The 18,557-nt window shown below is 42.8% G+C and overlaps 1 protein-coding gene across 1 annotated transcript in view; it reads right to left on the bottom strand.

Moving 5' to 3' along the window:
* LOC110521998 (protein eva-1 homolog A) overlaps positions 1-18,557 on the bottom strand; it is a 160,696-nt gene that overhangs the window by 84,106 nt on the left and 58,033 nt on the right. The window contains exon 5 of the mRNA XM_021600038.3: positions 5,714-5,857. Coding sequence (XP_021455713.3) covers positions 5,714-5,857 — 144 coding nt within the window. The remainder of the gene's footprint in view (positions 1-5,713; positions 5,858-18,557) is intronic.

Genomic DNA, 18,557 nt, shown 5'->3' with positions numbered 1-18,557 from the left:
TCCATTTTAGGTAATAAGCTTCTAATGTTAACGTATAGAAAACCCAGGTTTTTATGAGAACAGAAATCAGTGAAGCAGATATCAGTCATAATTGGGGTTAGCAACAGTAGATGGGCCAGGGTGTACATGCACATTTCCAGATATCATCAACAGTAATACAATCAAGGCACGGCAGAGGACAGGGAGAGCTCTGCAGTGTTGATTTATGACATTTTAATGTGCATCAGATGGCAACAAGATCATATTGTACAGCAATTTCAACAGATAACATGAATTCAAAGCTGGCGAGAGGTGGTTGGAATGGGATGGGAGGCCAAAAGTCTGTGTAACCAATAGAAAGTCAGAGTCCCGAGTGTGAGAACAAACAGTCTGTCCCACGGTTGGGTGAAGAAAGTTTGTAGTCAACAAAGCATGCCGGAGTGATGAGGCAAATAGCAAAATACACAACAACATTTTAAAATATATAACGACTTGCTAGCCATTGTAAGATCAGAGTCTATCACCCCAACAGTGTCTGTGTGCTGGAGGTGAGCAAATTCTTGGGAGAGAGGGAGGTGGGGAGTGTGGTGGGGGTACCTGTACCAGACAGGGGGAGACAACTTGATTGTACAGACTCAGTGAGCATAGCCTTGCTATTGAGAAAGGCCACCGTAGGCAGATATGGCTCTCAAGAGAAGACAGGCTATGTGCACACTGCCCACAAAATGAGGTGGAAACTGAGCTGCACTTCCTAACCTCCTGTCCAACGTATGACCATATTAGAGACACATATTTCCCTCAGATTACACAGATCAACAAAGAATTAGAAAACAAACACAATTTGGATAAACTTCCATATCTACTGGCTAGCTCCAAGTCGTTAATCCTTGTTAACACATGTTTCCCATGCCAATAAAGCCCCTTGAATTGAATTGACAACCAGGGCAGACGGTGAACAGATCGCCAGGTGGAATCCAAGCAGCAGGCAACGGGAGTAGGTGTCCCACTTGGGAGAAGATTTTATTTCTGGAGGCAGACTTCGAGGAGCAAATGCCAGTGGATGGGTAGCCTGCCACAATGTCGGGCTCCAAGGCTTCGACACCTCTCGCTTCACACGTCAGTGCTAATTGAAGTTGTATCGCTTTGTCCTATCTAGCTTGGTAGCCTTAGCGTTCAGTCCTTATAAAGTCAAATATATCATTGTAATGTGTTTTTCTTCATGGCTTTTGAAAATAAAAAAATTAGCTTCAGATTAAGCATGACTCACTCAGTTCCAGGTTGGATGTTGTTTTCAGGTTATTGTTTGTTTGTCAGAGCATTTGCTGTATAGTTTGGGAATAACAATCCTTGGGTTTAGGAAGCATTCCAGGTAATTCCATCCAAAATCAGTTTGTAGGTTTGGAGTTTTGATTTGGTGCGAAGGTTATGTTGTTTAGGGTAGCATCCTGTATACTGTATGTCCCTGCCAAAAAAATCTAAGTTTGTCTCACTCTAAATGTATGTATTTTTTTTTAAAACATGCTGAACAATGTTGGAGCTCATCTGCTCATGACCTTTCCCTCTCTCTTTACCCTAGGTGTCTTTTGGCAAAGTCCAAGCGGTCATGTGCATTTCACTGAGGAGTGGCTTCTGTCTGGCCACTCTACCATAAAGGCCTGATTGGTGGAGTGCTGCAGAGATGGTTGTCCATCTGGAAGGTTCTCCCATCTCCACAGAGGAACTCTGGAGCTCTGTCAGAGTGACCATCTTGGTAACCTCCCTGACCAAGGCCCTTCCCCCCCTGATTGCTCAGTTTGGCTGGGCGTCCAGCTCTAGAAAGAGTCTTGGTGGTTCCAAACTTCTTCCATTTAAGGATGATGAAGGCCACTGTGTTTTTGAGGACCTTCAATGCTGCAGAAATGTTTTGGTACCCTTCCCTAGATCTGTGCCTCGACACAGTCCTGTCTCTGAGCTCTACAGACAATTCCTCGACCTCATGGCTTGGTATTTGCTCTGACATGCACGTTCAACTGTGGGACCTTATATAGACAGGTGTGTGCCTTTCCAAGTCATGTCCAAGCAGTTGAATGTACCACAGGTAGACTCCAATCAAGTTGTAGAAACATCTCAACGATGATCAATGGAAACAGGATGCGGCTGAGATCAATTTCAAGTCTCACAGCAAAGGGTCTGAATACTTATGTAAATAAGATATTTCAAAACATTTCTAAAAATATTTTTTTGCTTTGTCATTATGGGGTATTGTGTGTAGATTGATTGTAGATTGCTGAGGATTTTTTAAAAATTGAATCCATTTTAGGATAAGGCTGTAACGTAATAAAATGTGGAAAAAGTCAAGGGGTCTGAATGCTTTCCGAAGGCACTGTAGATGCTTCACAAATCATTGATAGGGCTGGAAGCGCAAGACGGAATGGACAAACTAGCGTGCAGAGTGGTGCTAAACTACCACCTGTGGATGCTAGAATGCACAGAGGAAAATGCACCACTACAAGATCAACTTCACAGTATCAAACCATAGAAGTACATATTAGAATGAATACACATGTCATAAATCCACCTAAAAGGAAGGGGTTCCCAAACCTTCCATAACAAAGCCATCAACGACAGAGAGATGAACGTGGAGAAGAGTCCCTTAATCAAGCTGGTCCTGGGGCTCTGTTCACAAACACAAACAAACCCCACAGAGCCCCAGGACAGCAACACAATTAGACCCAACCAAATCATGAGAAAACAAAAAGATAATCACTTGAAACATTGGAAAGAATGAACAAAATGTGAAAATGGAAACCTATATTCTAACTTTTAAGCTGCTATAGAGTCCTACATGGGTCAATGTAATGAAAGTGAAAGTGCCTCTAGTATATCGCCCGGCCTAATCAGGCTAACGCACCGCCCGTTCACAAATAAACAGGGATTTCCTCCTGTGGGACTTGGGTTCAAATGATGCTTGACAGTGGAGTGAGTGAGTGAGTGAGTGAGTGAATGAGTGAGTGTGTGTGAGTGTGTGTGTATGCATGCATGCATGCATGCGTGAATGAGGAGTTGGCTATTCCTTGGATGTTGACTACGTACATTCATATGGAGGACAGTACAAATGGTCAAAGCGATTGACCCCATGCTATAAGCCACTTTGAGACACGTTGCCTTCGTGACACACACATACGTATGCAAAAACACAATCCCCCCCACAGACACATACGTATGCAAAAACACAATCCCCCCCACACACACATACGTATGCAAAAACACAATCCCCCCCCACACACACATACGTATGCAAAAACACAATCCCCCCCCCCCCCCCACACACGTATGCAAAAACACAATCCCCCCCCACACACACACTCATACGTCATACATATTACCAGCCGTGAAAGAGAATACTTCAAAATTACCACAACCTAAAGCTTCAAGCTCCTGGTGACTTCATGTCTACTAAAGCTAGAATGATTTCCTCATGCCAAACGTCTCCCCTCTCCCCTTGTTTCCTTGGCCCCCGATTCCCCCTACCTAGCCCCTTCATGACACTCACACTTCCACATCACTGGAAGTGTGTGTGTGTGTGTGTGTGTGGCCCCCTCCTCACACCCTTCACATCTCTGAAACTGTCCAACAGCACACTCTGGCACTCTGGTTATCAAATACAGATAAGGCGGGTCAGACAGAGATTGAGCCTAAATGTCTCCAACAACATGAAAAAGACCAACAAGAGTCTCAAATCTGAGTTCCACTGTTGCTGTTATGATAGGCACTGGACAGCTGTTGGAGACCATTCAAACAGGATTCGGGCAGAGTTTGTTCACCATTAAGGGGTTGTGTATAAGTGTGTGGGTTAGGTGGGCTTAGAAATTGTGTGTTGTTGACATGTCCGGTCTGAGAGGCTCCAGACCCTGGTACTGATAGATTGATTCCCTGGATCAGCAGGTGTCTGGACAACGTGTGTGTGTGTGTGTTTTGTTTCAGTTTTCTTGCACTGGCTCTGTGCACACTCACTGGACCCTACCCTCACACATACTACACGGACACTCCAATGCACACCTAATGCACACACACTACACATGCTCACAAACACACACATGCATATTGACACCACCCACACACACTCCCACTTACACACACTTTCACACTTCACATAAAGTGCTGCTAGTCTGTTAATTATCCATCCAGATTGCATAGTCACTTTTACCCCCATAATTACCTCATACCCCTGCACACTGACCCCCCGCACACTGACTCCATCTATACAGCCTTGTTACTATTATTGTTTTACTATTTCCTTGTTGGGAAAGTAAGCAGTCTACACCTGTGGTATTCGACGTATGTGACAAATAACATTTGATTTTTGTTTGTTAATGAATTACAGTGTGACATCTCAGGATTAGTGTGTGTGTGTTAATGAATTACAGTGTGACAGCTCAGGATTAGAGTGTGTGCGTTAATGAATTACAGTGTGACAGCTCAGGATTAGAGTGTGTGCGTTAATGAATTACAGTGTGACAACTCAGGATTAGAGTGTGTGCGTTAATGAATTACAGTGTGACAGCTCAGGATTAGAGTGTGTGCGTTAATGAATTACAGTGTGACAACTCAGGATTAGAGTGTGTGTGTTAATGAATTACAGTGTGACAACTCAGGATTAGAGTGTGTGTGTTAATGAATTACAGTGTGACAACTCAGGATTAGAGTGTGTGCGTTAATGAATTACAGTGTGACAGCTCAGGATTAGAGTGTGTGCGTTAATGAATTACAGTGTGACAGCTCAGGATTAGAGTGTGTGTGTTAATGAATTACAGTGTGACAGCTCAGGATTAGAGTGTGTGTTTGTTAATGAATTACAGTGTGACAGCTCAGGATTAGAGTGTGTGTATTAATGAATTACAGTGTGACAGCTCAGGATTAGTGTGTGTGTGTTAATGAATTACAGTGTGAGAGCTCAGGATTAGAGTGTGTGTTTGTTAATGAATTACAGTGTGACAGCTCAGGATTAGAGTGTGTGTGTTAATGAATTACAGCGTGACAGCTCAGGATTAGTGTGTGTGTGTTAATGAATTACAGTGTGACAGCTCAGGATTAGAGTGTGTGTGTTAATTAATTACAGTGTGACAGCTCAGGATTAGAGTGTGTGTGTGCGTGTGTGTTTGTCCATTCGTTTGTGAATGTGTGTGTGTTAATGAGTTATAGTGTGACAGCTCAGGATTAGCCTGGGTGTGTGTGTGTGTGTGTGTGTGTGTGTGTGTGTGTGTGTGTGCGCGCATGTATGCACTTTATGTGTGTGTATGTGTCCATTAGTTTGTGAATGTGTGTGTGTGCGTCTGTTCATGAGTTATAGTGTGACAGCTCAGGATTAGCCTGGGGGTGTGTGTGTGTGTGTGTGCGTGTGTATGTTAATGAGTTATAGTGTGACAGCTCAGGATTAGCCTGGGGGTGTGGTGGCTAGGTAGACAGACAGGAAGCCCCTCTCTCTTCCGTCGAGACAGAAAGCATAAACGAGCACCACTCCATACACATCAGAGAGTCATCAGACATGAATGACAAAATAGAGAGCGAGAGAGATACTGACAGACAGATGACAGAGCTAAGAGACAGACAAAAACGTACAGAACGTAGCTGTATCAATCAGCCCCCGTCCACATACATGAGAGAACACCTCCCTCTACTGTCTGCATACAGAACTGCTGACTAGGTGTCATGTAAAAAAAAACTGCTTCAGGTGTCGGTACAACTGGAGACTCACCACATGCGTAGATGACACTGAGATATTTCCTGGTGCCCGAGTAGCAGGGGTCCCCAAACTCTTGCGTGGACGCTTGGACGAAACAGCTCTGTTTCCCCTGACAACGTGTCGTCAACACCTGGAGAGCCACGCCCGACTGGCAGTCTGAGACAGAAAGAGAGGGGATGAGAGGGAGAGAAAAAAAAACGACCAATGAGTCCATAGAGAATACCAGCAAGCAAAAACTGAGGGGTCTCGTAGGACGCATTTACTAAGTAATTGACAGACTGCACAATCTGTGAGCCATATGACACCCTTATATCTATGCATTCGGTGCAGTCATGCAGGCTACATTCCATATAATTTAGCTGAGTGGAATCTTAAATGTGTTCACAGATACCCAGATGCATTGCTCATTCATTCCTCAGTCAGTTCACTTCCACATGAAGTGAAATGCTAACATTGGCAAGATGTCAGCAGATGCAGTGTACATATCACTTCTTCTCTCTATACATCTGGACTTTTTCCAAATGTTGTCATGTTACAGCCTAATTCTAAAATGGATTCAATAAAAACAAAATCCTCAGCAATCTACACACAATACCACACAATGACAAAGTGAAAACAGGTTTTTAGACATTTTGGTAAATGTATTAAAAAAAAGGAGAAAAAAAAGTAGTAATTTACATAAGTATTCAGACGCTTTGCTATGAGACTTGAAGTGCATCCTGTTTCCATTTGATCATCCTTGAGATGATTCTACAACTTGATTGGAGTCCACCTGTGGTAAATTCAATTGATTGGACATGATTTGGAAAGGCACACACCCGTCTGTCTATATAAGGTCCAAACGTTGACCGTGCATGTCAGAGCAAAAACCAAGCCATGAGGTCGGGGGAGAAGGGCCTTGGTCAGGTAGGTGACTAAGTACCCGATGGTCACTCTGACAGGAGCTCTAGAGTTCCTCTGTGGAGATGGGAGAACTTTCCAGAAGGACAACCATCTCTGCAGCCCTCTAACAATCAGGCCTTTCCGGTAGAGTGGCCAGACGGATGCCACTCCTCAGTAAAAGACACATGACAGCTCGCTTAAAGACTCTCTGACCATGAGAAACAAGATTATCTGGTCTGATGAAACCATGATTGAACTCTTTGGCCTGAATGCCAAGCGTCACATCTGGAGGAAACCAGGCACCATACACCTACGGTGAAGCATGGTGGTGGCAGCATCATGCTGTGGGGATGATTTTTCAGCGGCAGGGACTGGGAGACTAGTCAGGAATCCGGAATGAGGCAAAGATGAAGCAAAGTACAGAGAGATCATTGATGAAAACCTGCTCCAGAGTGCTCAGGACCTCAGACTGGGGTGAAGGTTCACCTTCCAACAGGACAACGACCCTAAACACACAGCCAAGACAACGCAGGAGTGGCTTTGGGACAAGTATCTGAATGTCCTTGAGTAGCACAGCCAGAGCCTGGACTTGAAACCGATTGAACATATTTGGAGAGACCTGAAAATAGCTGTGCAGCAATGCTCCCCATCCAACCTGACAGAGGAATGAGAGAAACTCCCCAAATAGAGGTATGCCAAACTTGTGGCGTCATATCCAAGAAAACTTGATGCTGTAATCGCTGCCAAAGGTGATTCAATAAAGTACTGAGTAAAGGGTCTGAATACATATGTAAATGTGATATGTTCTTAAGATTTTATAAATTAGCAAAAAAATTCTGGGCTTGGTTGGGTTGTGTATCGGAGGACGCACGACTTTCAACCTTCGTCTCTCCCGAGCCCGTACGGGAGTTGTAGCGATGAGACAAGATAGTAGCTACTACAACAATTGGATACCAAGAAATCCATCCACCCGACCGGTGTGGAATATCAAGAAGCTGATTAAATAGTATGATCATTACACAGTGCTGGGGACAATAAAAGGCACTCTAAAATGTGCAGTTTTGTCACACAACACAATACCACAGATGTCTCAAGTTGAGGGATCGTGCAATTGGCTGACAAGGTAAAAATCTGTTGTTCTGCCCCTGAACAAGGCACCCGACCTACTGATCCCCGGTAGGCTGTCATTGTAAATAACAATTTGTTCTTGACTGACTTGCCTAGTTAAGTATAGGTGTTAAAATGTAATAAAAATCAGTGTACTTGTTGTCCAGAAAACCAGTCTTGACATGACTGCAGTTTGGCGTTGTAAACTCTTTCAATGGGCATATGCTCGCCTTCGATGGTCACTGGTACACTGGAGAAGTGTGCACTTCATGAATGAACCCCTGTTTCAACTGTACCGGGTAGATGGCGTAGTGTGGGCGAGTGGTTTGCTGATATGAAATCAAATTGTATTGGTCACATACACGTGATTAGCAGATGTTATTGCGGGTGTAGCAAAATGCTTGTGCTTCTAGCTCTGACAGTGCAGTAATATCTAACAAGTAATATCTAACAAGTAATATCTAACAAGTAATATCTAACAAATTACACAACGAATACCCAATACACACAAATCTAAGTAGGAATGAATTAAGACTATATACATATGGACAAGCGATGTCAGAGCGGAACGGACTAAGATACAGTAGAATAGTATAGAATACAGTATCTACGAGATGAGTAATGCAAGATATGTAAACATTATTAAGTGAGTGAGATACCATAGAATAGCATAGAAAACAGTATATACACATTATTAAGTGAATGAGAACCATAGAATAGCATAGAAAACAGTATATACACATTATTAGGTGAATGAGATTCTGTATTGACAAAGAGTTTGTTTAGGTGGGTTTTTGAGAGGTTCAAATCAGGCTTTCTTGTGTCTCCTCAGCAATGGGGTCTTTCCTGTTTTATCAACGATCAAATGAAGCATTCAAAGAAAAATAACAACCTCCCTACAATCAAGCATGGGGGGGAGGTTCAATAATGCTGTGGTGTCCCTTTGCTGCCACTTGTACAGGGGCCTTGAACCCGTGCAAGTCATCATAGACTCAGCAGATCATCAATGTGTTTTGGAGTGCAATATTCAACCAACTGTCCAAAAAACTGTGTGTCAGTTGAAGGTTGTGGATGTTCCAGCAGGACAATAATCCACAAACACACATCATAAACAACCCGGAATGGTTCAAGAAGATACACTGGACTGTTCTGCAGTGGCCAACTTAAGAGTCCAGATCAGAATACATCCATAACCAATGGCAAAAGAGGAAAACAGCACCCCTCAAACTTTGAAGAATTAGAACCGGTTTGTTGCTGAAAAGTGATCCAAATTGCCAGTAGAACGCTGCTGTCACGCCCTGACCTTAGAGAGCCTTTTTATGTCTCTAGGGTGTGATTTGGGTGGGCATTCTATGTTTTTTTTTTTTTTTGTATTTCTATGTTTTGGCCAGGTATGGTTCTCAATCCCTGAAAATAAAAGAGAGCCGCACACTCTTGGAGCTCAGATGCAAACATTTTTAATACCAACGTTTCGACAGCCAAGCTGTCTTCATCAGGGTATAATCACTAACACTGCGGGATGACTCGTTTATATAGTGTCAAAACACACAGGTGTCTGTAATCATGGCCAGGAGTGGCCTAATATCATTGGTTAATAATCAAATATTAAAATGTCATACAAAGAACAGCATACAAACAAATGGATAGTATACGATCATAGATTAATTTGACTATACAAGTTTACACACAATTACAATGGCAAAGTCACAATAATCACAAGAATGGCTTCAGTTCAACGTTGAGACCGAAGGGCGCAAGGGTCTTTAAATTAAAGATCCAGGCAGCCTCTCGTTTTAACAATAAATTATCAAGGTCACCCCCTCTCCTAGGGAGGGTGACATGTTCGATGCCAATATAACGCAGAGACGAAATCGAGTGGCCTGCATCCAAGAAGTGGGCCGCAACTGGATAAGTAAAGTTTTTACACCTAATGGTGCTACGATGCTCTGAAATACGTACTTTTAATTTGCGCTTTGTTTTACCTACATAATTTTTACCACAAGGACAAGTCATAAGATAAATAACTGCCTTAGTGGACACTATATAAACAAGTCATCCCGCAGTGTTAGTGATTATACCCTGATGAAGACAGCTTGGCTGTCGAAACGTTGGTATTAAAAATGTTTGCATCTGAGCTCCAAGAGTGTGTGGCTCTCTTTTATTTTCAAGTTTCCACTCATCTAGCCAGCGCCTCGTCTTAATAGGTGTGCGTTTCTTTTTCTTCTAGATCCTTCTGTTACCCAGTAAACAGCACCCTACCGATAAAAAAGCTCTTAAACGATGCCGAATGATAATTATTTTCCTGACACTGGTCATAGACCCATACAAGATTACTTTGAATATAGCCAAAGGGAGCGTGATAATATCATTATTTCGGAGTCTCTTTTTGACATGCCGGGAGGTAATTCTGACCTCTCGAAAGAACTGTTACATTTATCTAAGCGCCAGACGAGAACGCATCTACATATAGTCACTCTTAGTGATTATGTGCGTCAAGGCATTATTCCACGGGGACTCAGGTGGCAAAAATAACCATCATTGGGACAGCGCACAGATGATTACTGTGAGTGCTGGTGTGCCATCCTGAACAAATGCTCTATTGATTTAATGACAATTGTTGACCAGTTGAAAAAGGATTTTATTGAAATGGATAACACGATTAAAGACAAACGCACAGCTCTACAAACAGCTGTTAATGATGATGGCATATTCAATGAACTGATGAAAACTAACCAAGCGCTCCAGGACAAGTTGTCTACAGAAATAAAGGAACTTAAAATCAAGAAATTCAACCAAGACAAAAAAGACAAGGCCGATGGTAAAGTCTACTTCTGGAGAAACCCTGACAAAAGAGGTCCTGCTCCCCCTCTCCATGACAGACGCAGGAGGGATGCCGCTTACTTCCATCCACCCTTGTCTGATCAACGCTCTACAACCAGCGCCTCATCGACTTCCAGTGGTAGTTTTTTATTCAACAAGAGACTGGACGGACGGAAGGGCGGAGGAGGCCGCAGGCACGCGCATCGACGAGATGTCGCACCCGACGGGGTAAGAAGAAACGAACATCAGAGGCAGAGGAGACCGTTCACACGGTCCCAGAACCCACGGGACTGAGTGTCTTTAATTTATCAAGCAAGATATTGAGCCCTGCCCATGTCTCTTTGCTTAATAAAGGGTTATATTTTGTGCCTACAACTCAGTGCAACGATTTTGATGTTAAGGTAGACATGTTTACGTTTTTTAGAAACATCCGTTTAAGGGAATACTTTAGCTCCCCTAATTCTGACACTTCTATTGAACCAGTAGGTTGCTCTCCTGCACATACTCCGACTCCTTTTAGAAGCAAGAGTTATTTTATACCTCCAGCCAATCGCAATCACTCTATCGAGACATATTGTAGACTTGTGGAAAAAGATGTTGGACTTCTCCTTAAGAATAAACAGGGATCCAAATCTTTCCATAATTTACCCAAGAATGAAAAACAAGCTTGATTTATAATCTGATACGTCAGTCCTTATTCGTCCCGCTGATAAGGGTGGGTCGGTTGTACTCATGGATAGGACAGCTTATGTACATGAGTGTCATAGACAGCTGCTTGACAACACCTTTTACAAGAAACTCAGAAGTGACCCCACTTCCCAATTTCAGAATACTATCTTGTCTGTCCTAGATGGGTATTTAAGTTCTGGTCAGATAACCAAAAAAAGAACATGCTTTTTTGGCTATTCAACACTCTAAAATTGCCACTTTCTATACTTTGCCGAAATTACATAAGAATGTTACACAACCTCCAGGGCGCCCTATTGTAGCGGGCATTGATGCAGTAACGGCCCCTCTATCTACTTTTGTTGACTTTTTTATTAGACCACTCGCAGAACAGCTCCCCTCCTTTGTAAAGGACACCAGCAGTATGATCTCTATCATTGAATCTCTTGATCCTCTCCCTGAGAATACCTTGTTAGTTACTTTTGATGTTGAGTCATTATACACTAATATTCCACACGAGGGCGGTATTGAAGCTATGGAACATTTTCTTCTGCAACGTGACCCTTATGAACTACCTTCCAGTGCATGCATTGTAACATTGGCTGAAATAGTACTCACGCATAACTATTTCATGTTTTTAAATGATTTCTTTATTCAGATTAAAGGGACTGCTATGGGATCCCCCATGGCTCCTAACTATGCTCATTTGTATGTGGGTTACATGGAGAAACAGTCTATTTTCAATCCTCTCAAATGTTTTCTTGCCTCACATCATTATTTGGAAACGGTATATTGATGATATTTTTGTTCTATGGAGGGGTGATGCAAAACAGCTCCAGGCGTTCCATGCTTTTCTTAACTCTTGTTCTGAGCATCTGAGATTTACTATGCAATCTGATACACGTCAAATCAGTTTTCTTGATCTTCTGATCTTGTGTGAAGATAATGTTCTATATACTGATCTTTACAGGAAACCTACTGATCGTAACAGTTTGTTGAGGGCTGATAGTTGTCACCCACTTCCCTTAAATAGTTTGCCCTACAGCCAATTCTGTCGAATCAAAAGAATTTGCAAAAAACAGTCCGATTTCGACAGAAATATGGCTGAGACGCAAAGAAAGTTCAAGGAGAGGGGCTACAAGAATGATCAGATTAATATTGCTATTGAGAAAATTCAAAACAAAACGAGAAATGACCTTTTTCAAGGTCAGTCTCGCAAAAAGACGCATTCTTGCGTTCTAACTACCCGCTATTCTAAGTGCTCTGAACAAATTAAGGGAATTGTTCAAACATTGGCACATCCTAAAATCCGATGATAGTCTCAGTAATGTGTTTTCGGACCTTCCCTTGGTCGTATTCTCGCGGGGCAGAAATCTCAGAGACCAATTGGTAAACTCTGATTTACCACCCCAAGATATTCCTGAACAACGTCTATTTGCGCCCCTACTGGATGGAAATTACAAATGTAATGGCTGTGCTCAATGCAATGGCACTTATAAATGTAGATCCTTCAAACACCCACAAACAGGGAAATCGATCCCAATAAAAGGTGTTATTACGTGCTCCACTAAGGCAGTTATTTATCTTATAACTTGTCCTTGTGGTAAAAATTATGTAGGTAAAACAAAGCGCAAATTAAAAGTACGTATTTCAGAGCATCGTAGCACCATTAGGTGTAAAAACTTTACTCATCCAGTTGCGGCCCACTTCTTGGAGGCAGGCCACTCGATTTCGTCTCTGCGTTATATTGGCATCGAACATGTCACCCTCCCTAGGAGAGGGGGTGACCTTGATAATTTATTGTTAAAACGAGAGGCTGCCTGGAGCTTTAATTTAAAGACCCTTGCGCCCTTCGGTCTCAACGTAGACATTGATCTGAAGCCATTCTTGTGATTATTGTGACTTTGCCATTGCAATTGTGTGTAAACTTGTATAGTCAAATTAATCTATGATCGTATACTATCCATTTGTTTGTATGCTGTTCTTTGTATGACATTTTAATATTTGATTATTAACCAATGATATTAGGCCACTCCTGGCCATGATTACAGACACCTGTGTGTTTTGACACTATATAAACGAGTCATCCCGCAGTGTTAGTGATTATACCCTGATGAAGACAGCTTGGCTGTCGAAACGTTGGTATTACATTTTTTTTGGCATCTGAGCTCCAAGAGTGTGCGGCTCTCTTTTATTTTCAAGTTTCCACTCCGCTAGCCAGCACCTCGTCTTAATAGGTGTGCGTTTCTTTTTCTTCTAGATGGTTCTCAATCCCTGACAGCTGTCTATCGTTGTCTCTGATTGGGAATCATACTTAGGTAGTCTTTTTTCCACTTCTGTCATTGTGGGAAGTTGTCTTTGTCAGGGTTACTATAGCCCTTGTAAGCTTCACGGTCGTTTTTTTGGCAACATTCTAACAAATGACAGAAAATGTATGCTCACCACGCTGCACCTCGGTCTCATTCTGACAGCCGCATCAAGATCATTGATGGCTACTAAAAGTGTTAGCCTGCCTTGTCGTGGCCAGACTGTGAAAACAAGTACTCCAGGGTGCCAATCATTTTATCCAACTTAAGTTCACCAAAAATGAAATTGTTTCTGCAAATGTAGAAATTCAACTTCAACTTAATTTAGGAGAAATAGTGCAAGGGTGCCAATATATTTGACCGCAACTGTATCGATGCAATTCGTTTTATTGGCAAATGAAGTGTTGTGTGTATCCTTCTATTTCTCTCTAGTGTTTGAAGAATCGTCGGCACTTCAGTCGAGGCACAAAGCGGTATATGAGCCCCGGTCAACGTACAACACTGACTAAGATCATTTTCTATAGACTCAAAGTAGGGAGAGACTCACTCACAAGAACAGAGAACGGGACATCTCTGACACACTCTTCCCCACAAAGGCTCTGACCCCCCATTATCCTCCTTCGGGGGCCTCTGTCCTGACCCATCCCAGGGACATCCTGCGCAGGCCCCCCCATTGTGAAAAGGGACACCCAATCTTGTAAGGGTGTGTGGGGAGAAGGGGGAGAAGGGGGGACACAGACACTGTCAGAGTGATAGATGGGGCGCTCATTCATCATCACTAACAGCCTGCCAGACCCCCTCCTACATCTTCAGATCCACCGCTCTTTTTTCTCATCCTCTGGGGAAGGATGTACAGATGAGGCTCCTCTTTTTTCTGGGGGAAATGGACAGAAGGCTCTTTTCCTTTCCTCCTCTACTCTCTACGCTTGAGATTCAGAAGATATTGTCTGATGTACTAACATGCTGTGACCACATCTATTCCAATGGTGTACATTAAAGGTGTGTGCTATCCGGCATCCCAAGGATCCCAGATAACACTTAAAAGTGCAGGTAAGGTAATAGCAAATGTGTAGGATCATATATTACTCATATATTACTCATATATTATATACAGTTGAAGTCGGAAGTTTACATACACTTAGGTTGGAGTTATTAAAACTAGTTTTTCAACCACTCCACGAATTTCTTGTTAACAAACTCGGTTAGGACAACCACTTTATGCATGACACAAGTAATTTTTCCAACAACTCTTTACATACAGATGATTTCACTTATAATTCACAATATTAGAATTTCAGTGGGTCAGAAGTTTACATACACTAAGTTGACTGTGCCTTTATAAACAGATTGGAAAATTCCAGAAAATGATGTCATGGCATTAGAAGCTTCTGATAGGCTAATTGATATCATTTGAGTCAATTGGAGGTGTACCTGTGGATGTATTTCAAGGCCTACCTTCAGACTCAGTTGCTTGACATCATTGGAAAATCAAAAGAAATCAGCCAAGACCTCAGAAAATTGTAGACCTCCACAAGTTTGGTTCATCCTTGGGAGCAATTTCTAAACGCCTGAAGGTACCACGTTCATCTGTACAAACAATGGTACGCAAGTATAAACACCATGGGACCACACAGCCTTCATACCGCTCAGGAAGGAGATGTGTTCAGTCTCCTAGAGATGAATGTACTTTGGTGCGAAAATCCCAGAACAACAGCAAAGGACCTTGTGAAGATGCTGGAGGAAACAGGTACAAAAGTATCAATATTCACAGTAAAACGAGTCCTATATCGACATAACATCAATGGCCCCTCAGTAAGAAAGAAGCCACTACAGTTTGCAACTGCACATTGGGACAAAGATCATACTTTTTTGAGAAATGTCCTCTGGTCTGATGAAACAAACATAGAACTGTTGGACACAATGACCATTGTTATGTTTGGAGGAAAAAGGCAGAGGCTTGCAAGCTGAAGAACACCATCCCAACTGTGAAGCATCATGATGTGGGGGTGGCAGCATCATGGTGTGGGGGTGCTTTGCTGCAGGAGGGACTGGTGCACTTCACAAAATAGATGGCATCATGAGGACAGAAAATTATGTGGATATATTGAAGCAACATCTCAAGACATCAGTCAGGAAGTTAAAGCTTGGTCGCAAATGCGTAGCTGCGGTCATCCCCCCTCTTCAAAGGGGGGGACATTCTTGACCCAAACTGCTACACACCTACAGTGCCTTGCGAAAGTATTCGGCCCCCTTGAACTTTGCGAAGTTCAGTGAGGATCTCTGAATGATCCAATGTTGACCTAAATGACTAATGATGATAAATACAATCCACCTGTGTGTAATCAAGTCTCCGTATAAATGCACCTGCACTGTGATAGTCTCAGAGGTCCGTTAAAAGCGCAGAGAGCATCATGACGAACAAGGAACACACCAGGCAGGTCCGAGATACTGTTGTGAAGAAGTTTAAAGCCGGATTTGGATACACAAAGATTTCCCAAGCTTTAAACATCCCAAGGAGCACTGTGCAAGCGATAATATTGAAATGGAAGGAGTATCAGACCACTGCAAATCTACCAAGACCTGGCCGTCCCTCTAAACTTTCAGCTCATACAAGGAGAAGACTGATCAGAGATGCAGCCAAGAGGCCCATGATCACTCTGGATGAACTGCAGAGATCTACAGCTGAGGTGGGAGACTCTGTCCATAGGACAACAATCAGTCGTATATTGCACAAATCTGGCATTTATGGAAGAGTGGCAAGAAGAAAGCCATTTCTTAAAGATATCCATAAAAAGTGTCGTTTAAAGTTTGCCACAAGCCACCTGGGAGACACACCAAACATGTGGAAGAAGGTGCTCTGGTCAGATGAAACCAAAATTGAACTTTCTGGCAACAATGCAAAACGTTATGTTTGGCATAAAAGCAACACAGCTCATCACCCTGAACACACCATCCCCACTGTCAAACATGGTGGTGGCAGCATCATGGTTTGGGCCTGCTTTTCTTCAGCATGGACAGGGAAGATGGTTAAAATTGATGGGAAGATGGATGGAGCCAAATACAGGACCATTCTGCAAGAAAACCTGATGGAGTCTGCAAAAGACCTGAGACTGGGACAGAGATTTGTCTTCCAACAAGACAATGATCCAAAACATAAAGCAAAATCTACAATGGAATGGTTCAAAAAGAAACATATCCAGGTGTTAGAATGGCCAAGTCAAAGTCCAGACCTGAATCCAATCGAGAATCTGTGGAAAGAACTGAAAACTGCTGTTCACAAATGCTCTCCATCCAACCTCACTGAGCTCGAGCTGTTTTGCAAGGAGGAATGGGAAAAGATTTCAGTCTCTCGATGTGCAAAACTGATAGAGACATACCCCAAGCGACTTACAGCTGCAATCGCAGCAAAAGGTGGCGCTACAAAGTATTAACTTAAGGGGGCTGAATAATTTTGCACACCCAATTTTTCAGTTTTCGATTTGTTAAAAAAGTTTGAAATATCCAATAAATGTCGTTCCACTTCATGATTGTGTCCCACTTGTTGTTGATTCTTCACAAAAAAATACAGTTTTATATCTTCATGTTTGAAGCCTGAAATGTGGCAAAAGGTCGCAAAGTTCAAGGGGGGCGAATACTTTCGCAAGGCACTGTATATCTATCCTACCCTGCCTTTCTAAGGTCTTCGAAAGTCAAGTCAACAAACAGATTACCGACCATTTCGAATCTCACCATACCTTCTCTGCTATGCATCGGCAGACTCGACAGCCTTGGTTTCTCAAATTATTGCCTCGCCTGGTTCACCAACTACTTCTCTGATAGAGTTCAGTGTGTCAAATCGGAGGGTCAGCTGTCCGGACCTCTGGCAGTCTCTATGGGGGTGCCACAGGGTTCTTCTCTGTATACATCAATGATGTCGCTCTTGCTGCTGGTGAGTCTCTGATCCACCTCTACGCAGACAACACCATTCTGTATACTTCTGGCCCTTCTTGGGACACTGTGTTAACAACCCTCCAGGCAAGCTTCAATGCCATACAACTCTCCTTCCGTGGCCTCCAATTGCTCTTAAATACAAGTAAAACTAAATGCATGCTCTTCAACCGATCGCTGCCTGCACCTGCCCGCCTGTCCAACATCACTACTCTGGACGGCTCTGACTTAGAATACGTGGACAACTACAAATACCTAGGTGTCTGGTTAGACTGTAAACTCTCCTTCCAGACCCATATCAAACATCTCCAATCCAAAGTTAAATCTAGAATTGGCTTCATATTTCGCAACAAAGCATCCTTCACCCATGCTGCCAAACATACCCTTGTAAAACTGACCATCCTACCAATCCTCGACTTTGGCGATGTCATTTACAAAATAGCCTCCAAAACCCTACTCAACAAATTGGATGCAGTCTATCACAGTGCAATCCGTTTTGTCACCAAAGCCCCATATACTACCCACCATTGCGACCTGTACGCTCTCGTTGGCTGGCCCTCACTTCATACTCGTCGCCAAACCTACTGGCTCCAGGTCATCTACAAGTCTTTGCTAGGTAAAGCCCCCCCTTATCTCAGCTCGCTGGTCACCATAGCATCATCCACCTGTAGCACGCGCTCCAGCAGGTATATCTCTCTGGTCACCCCCAAAACCAATTCTTTCTTTGGCCGCCTATTCTTCCAGTTCTCTGCTGCCAATGATTGGAACGAACTACAAAAATCTCTGAAACTAGCTTTAAGCACCAACTGTCAGAGCAGCTCACAGATTACTGCACCTGAACATAGCCCACCTATAATTTAGCCCAAACAACTGTCTTTCCCTACTGAATTTATTTTATTTATTTATTTAGCTCCTTTGCACCCCATTATTTTTATTTCTACTTTGCACATTCTTCCACTGCAAATCTACCATTCCAGTGTTTTACTTGCTATATTGTATTTACTTTGCCACCATGGCCTTTTTTGCCTTTACCTCCATTATCTCATCTCATTTGCTCACATCCTATATAGACTTGCTTATACTGTATTATTGACTGTATGTTTGTTTTACTCCATGTGTAACTCTGTGTCGTTGTATGTGTCGAACTG

The sequence above is a fragment of the Oncorhynchus mykiss genome, chromosome 4, assembly GCF_057628025.1.
Source record: "Oncorhynchus mykiss isolate SJ-2025 chromosome 4, ASM5762802v1, whole genome shotgun sequence".
Taxonomy (NCBI): domain Eukaryota; kingdom Metazoa; phylum Chordata; class Actinopteri; order Salmoniformes; family Salmonidae; genus Oncorhynchus; species Oncorhynchus mykiss.
Note: the sequence above shows the minus strand (reverse complement) of the source record. Positions and strands in the feature narration are given on the sequence as shown.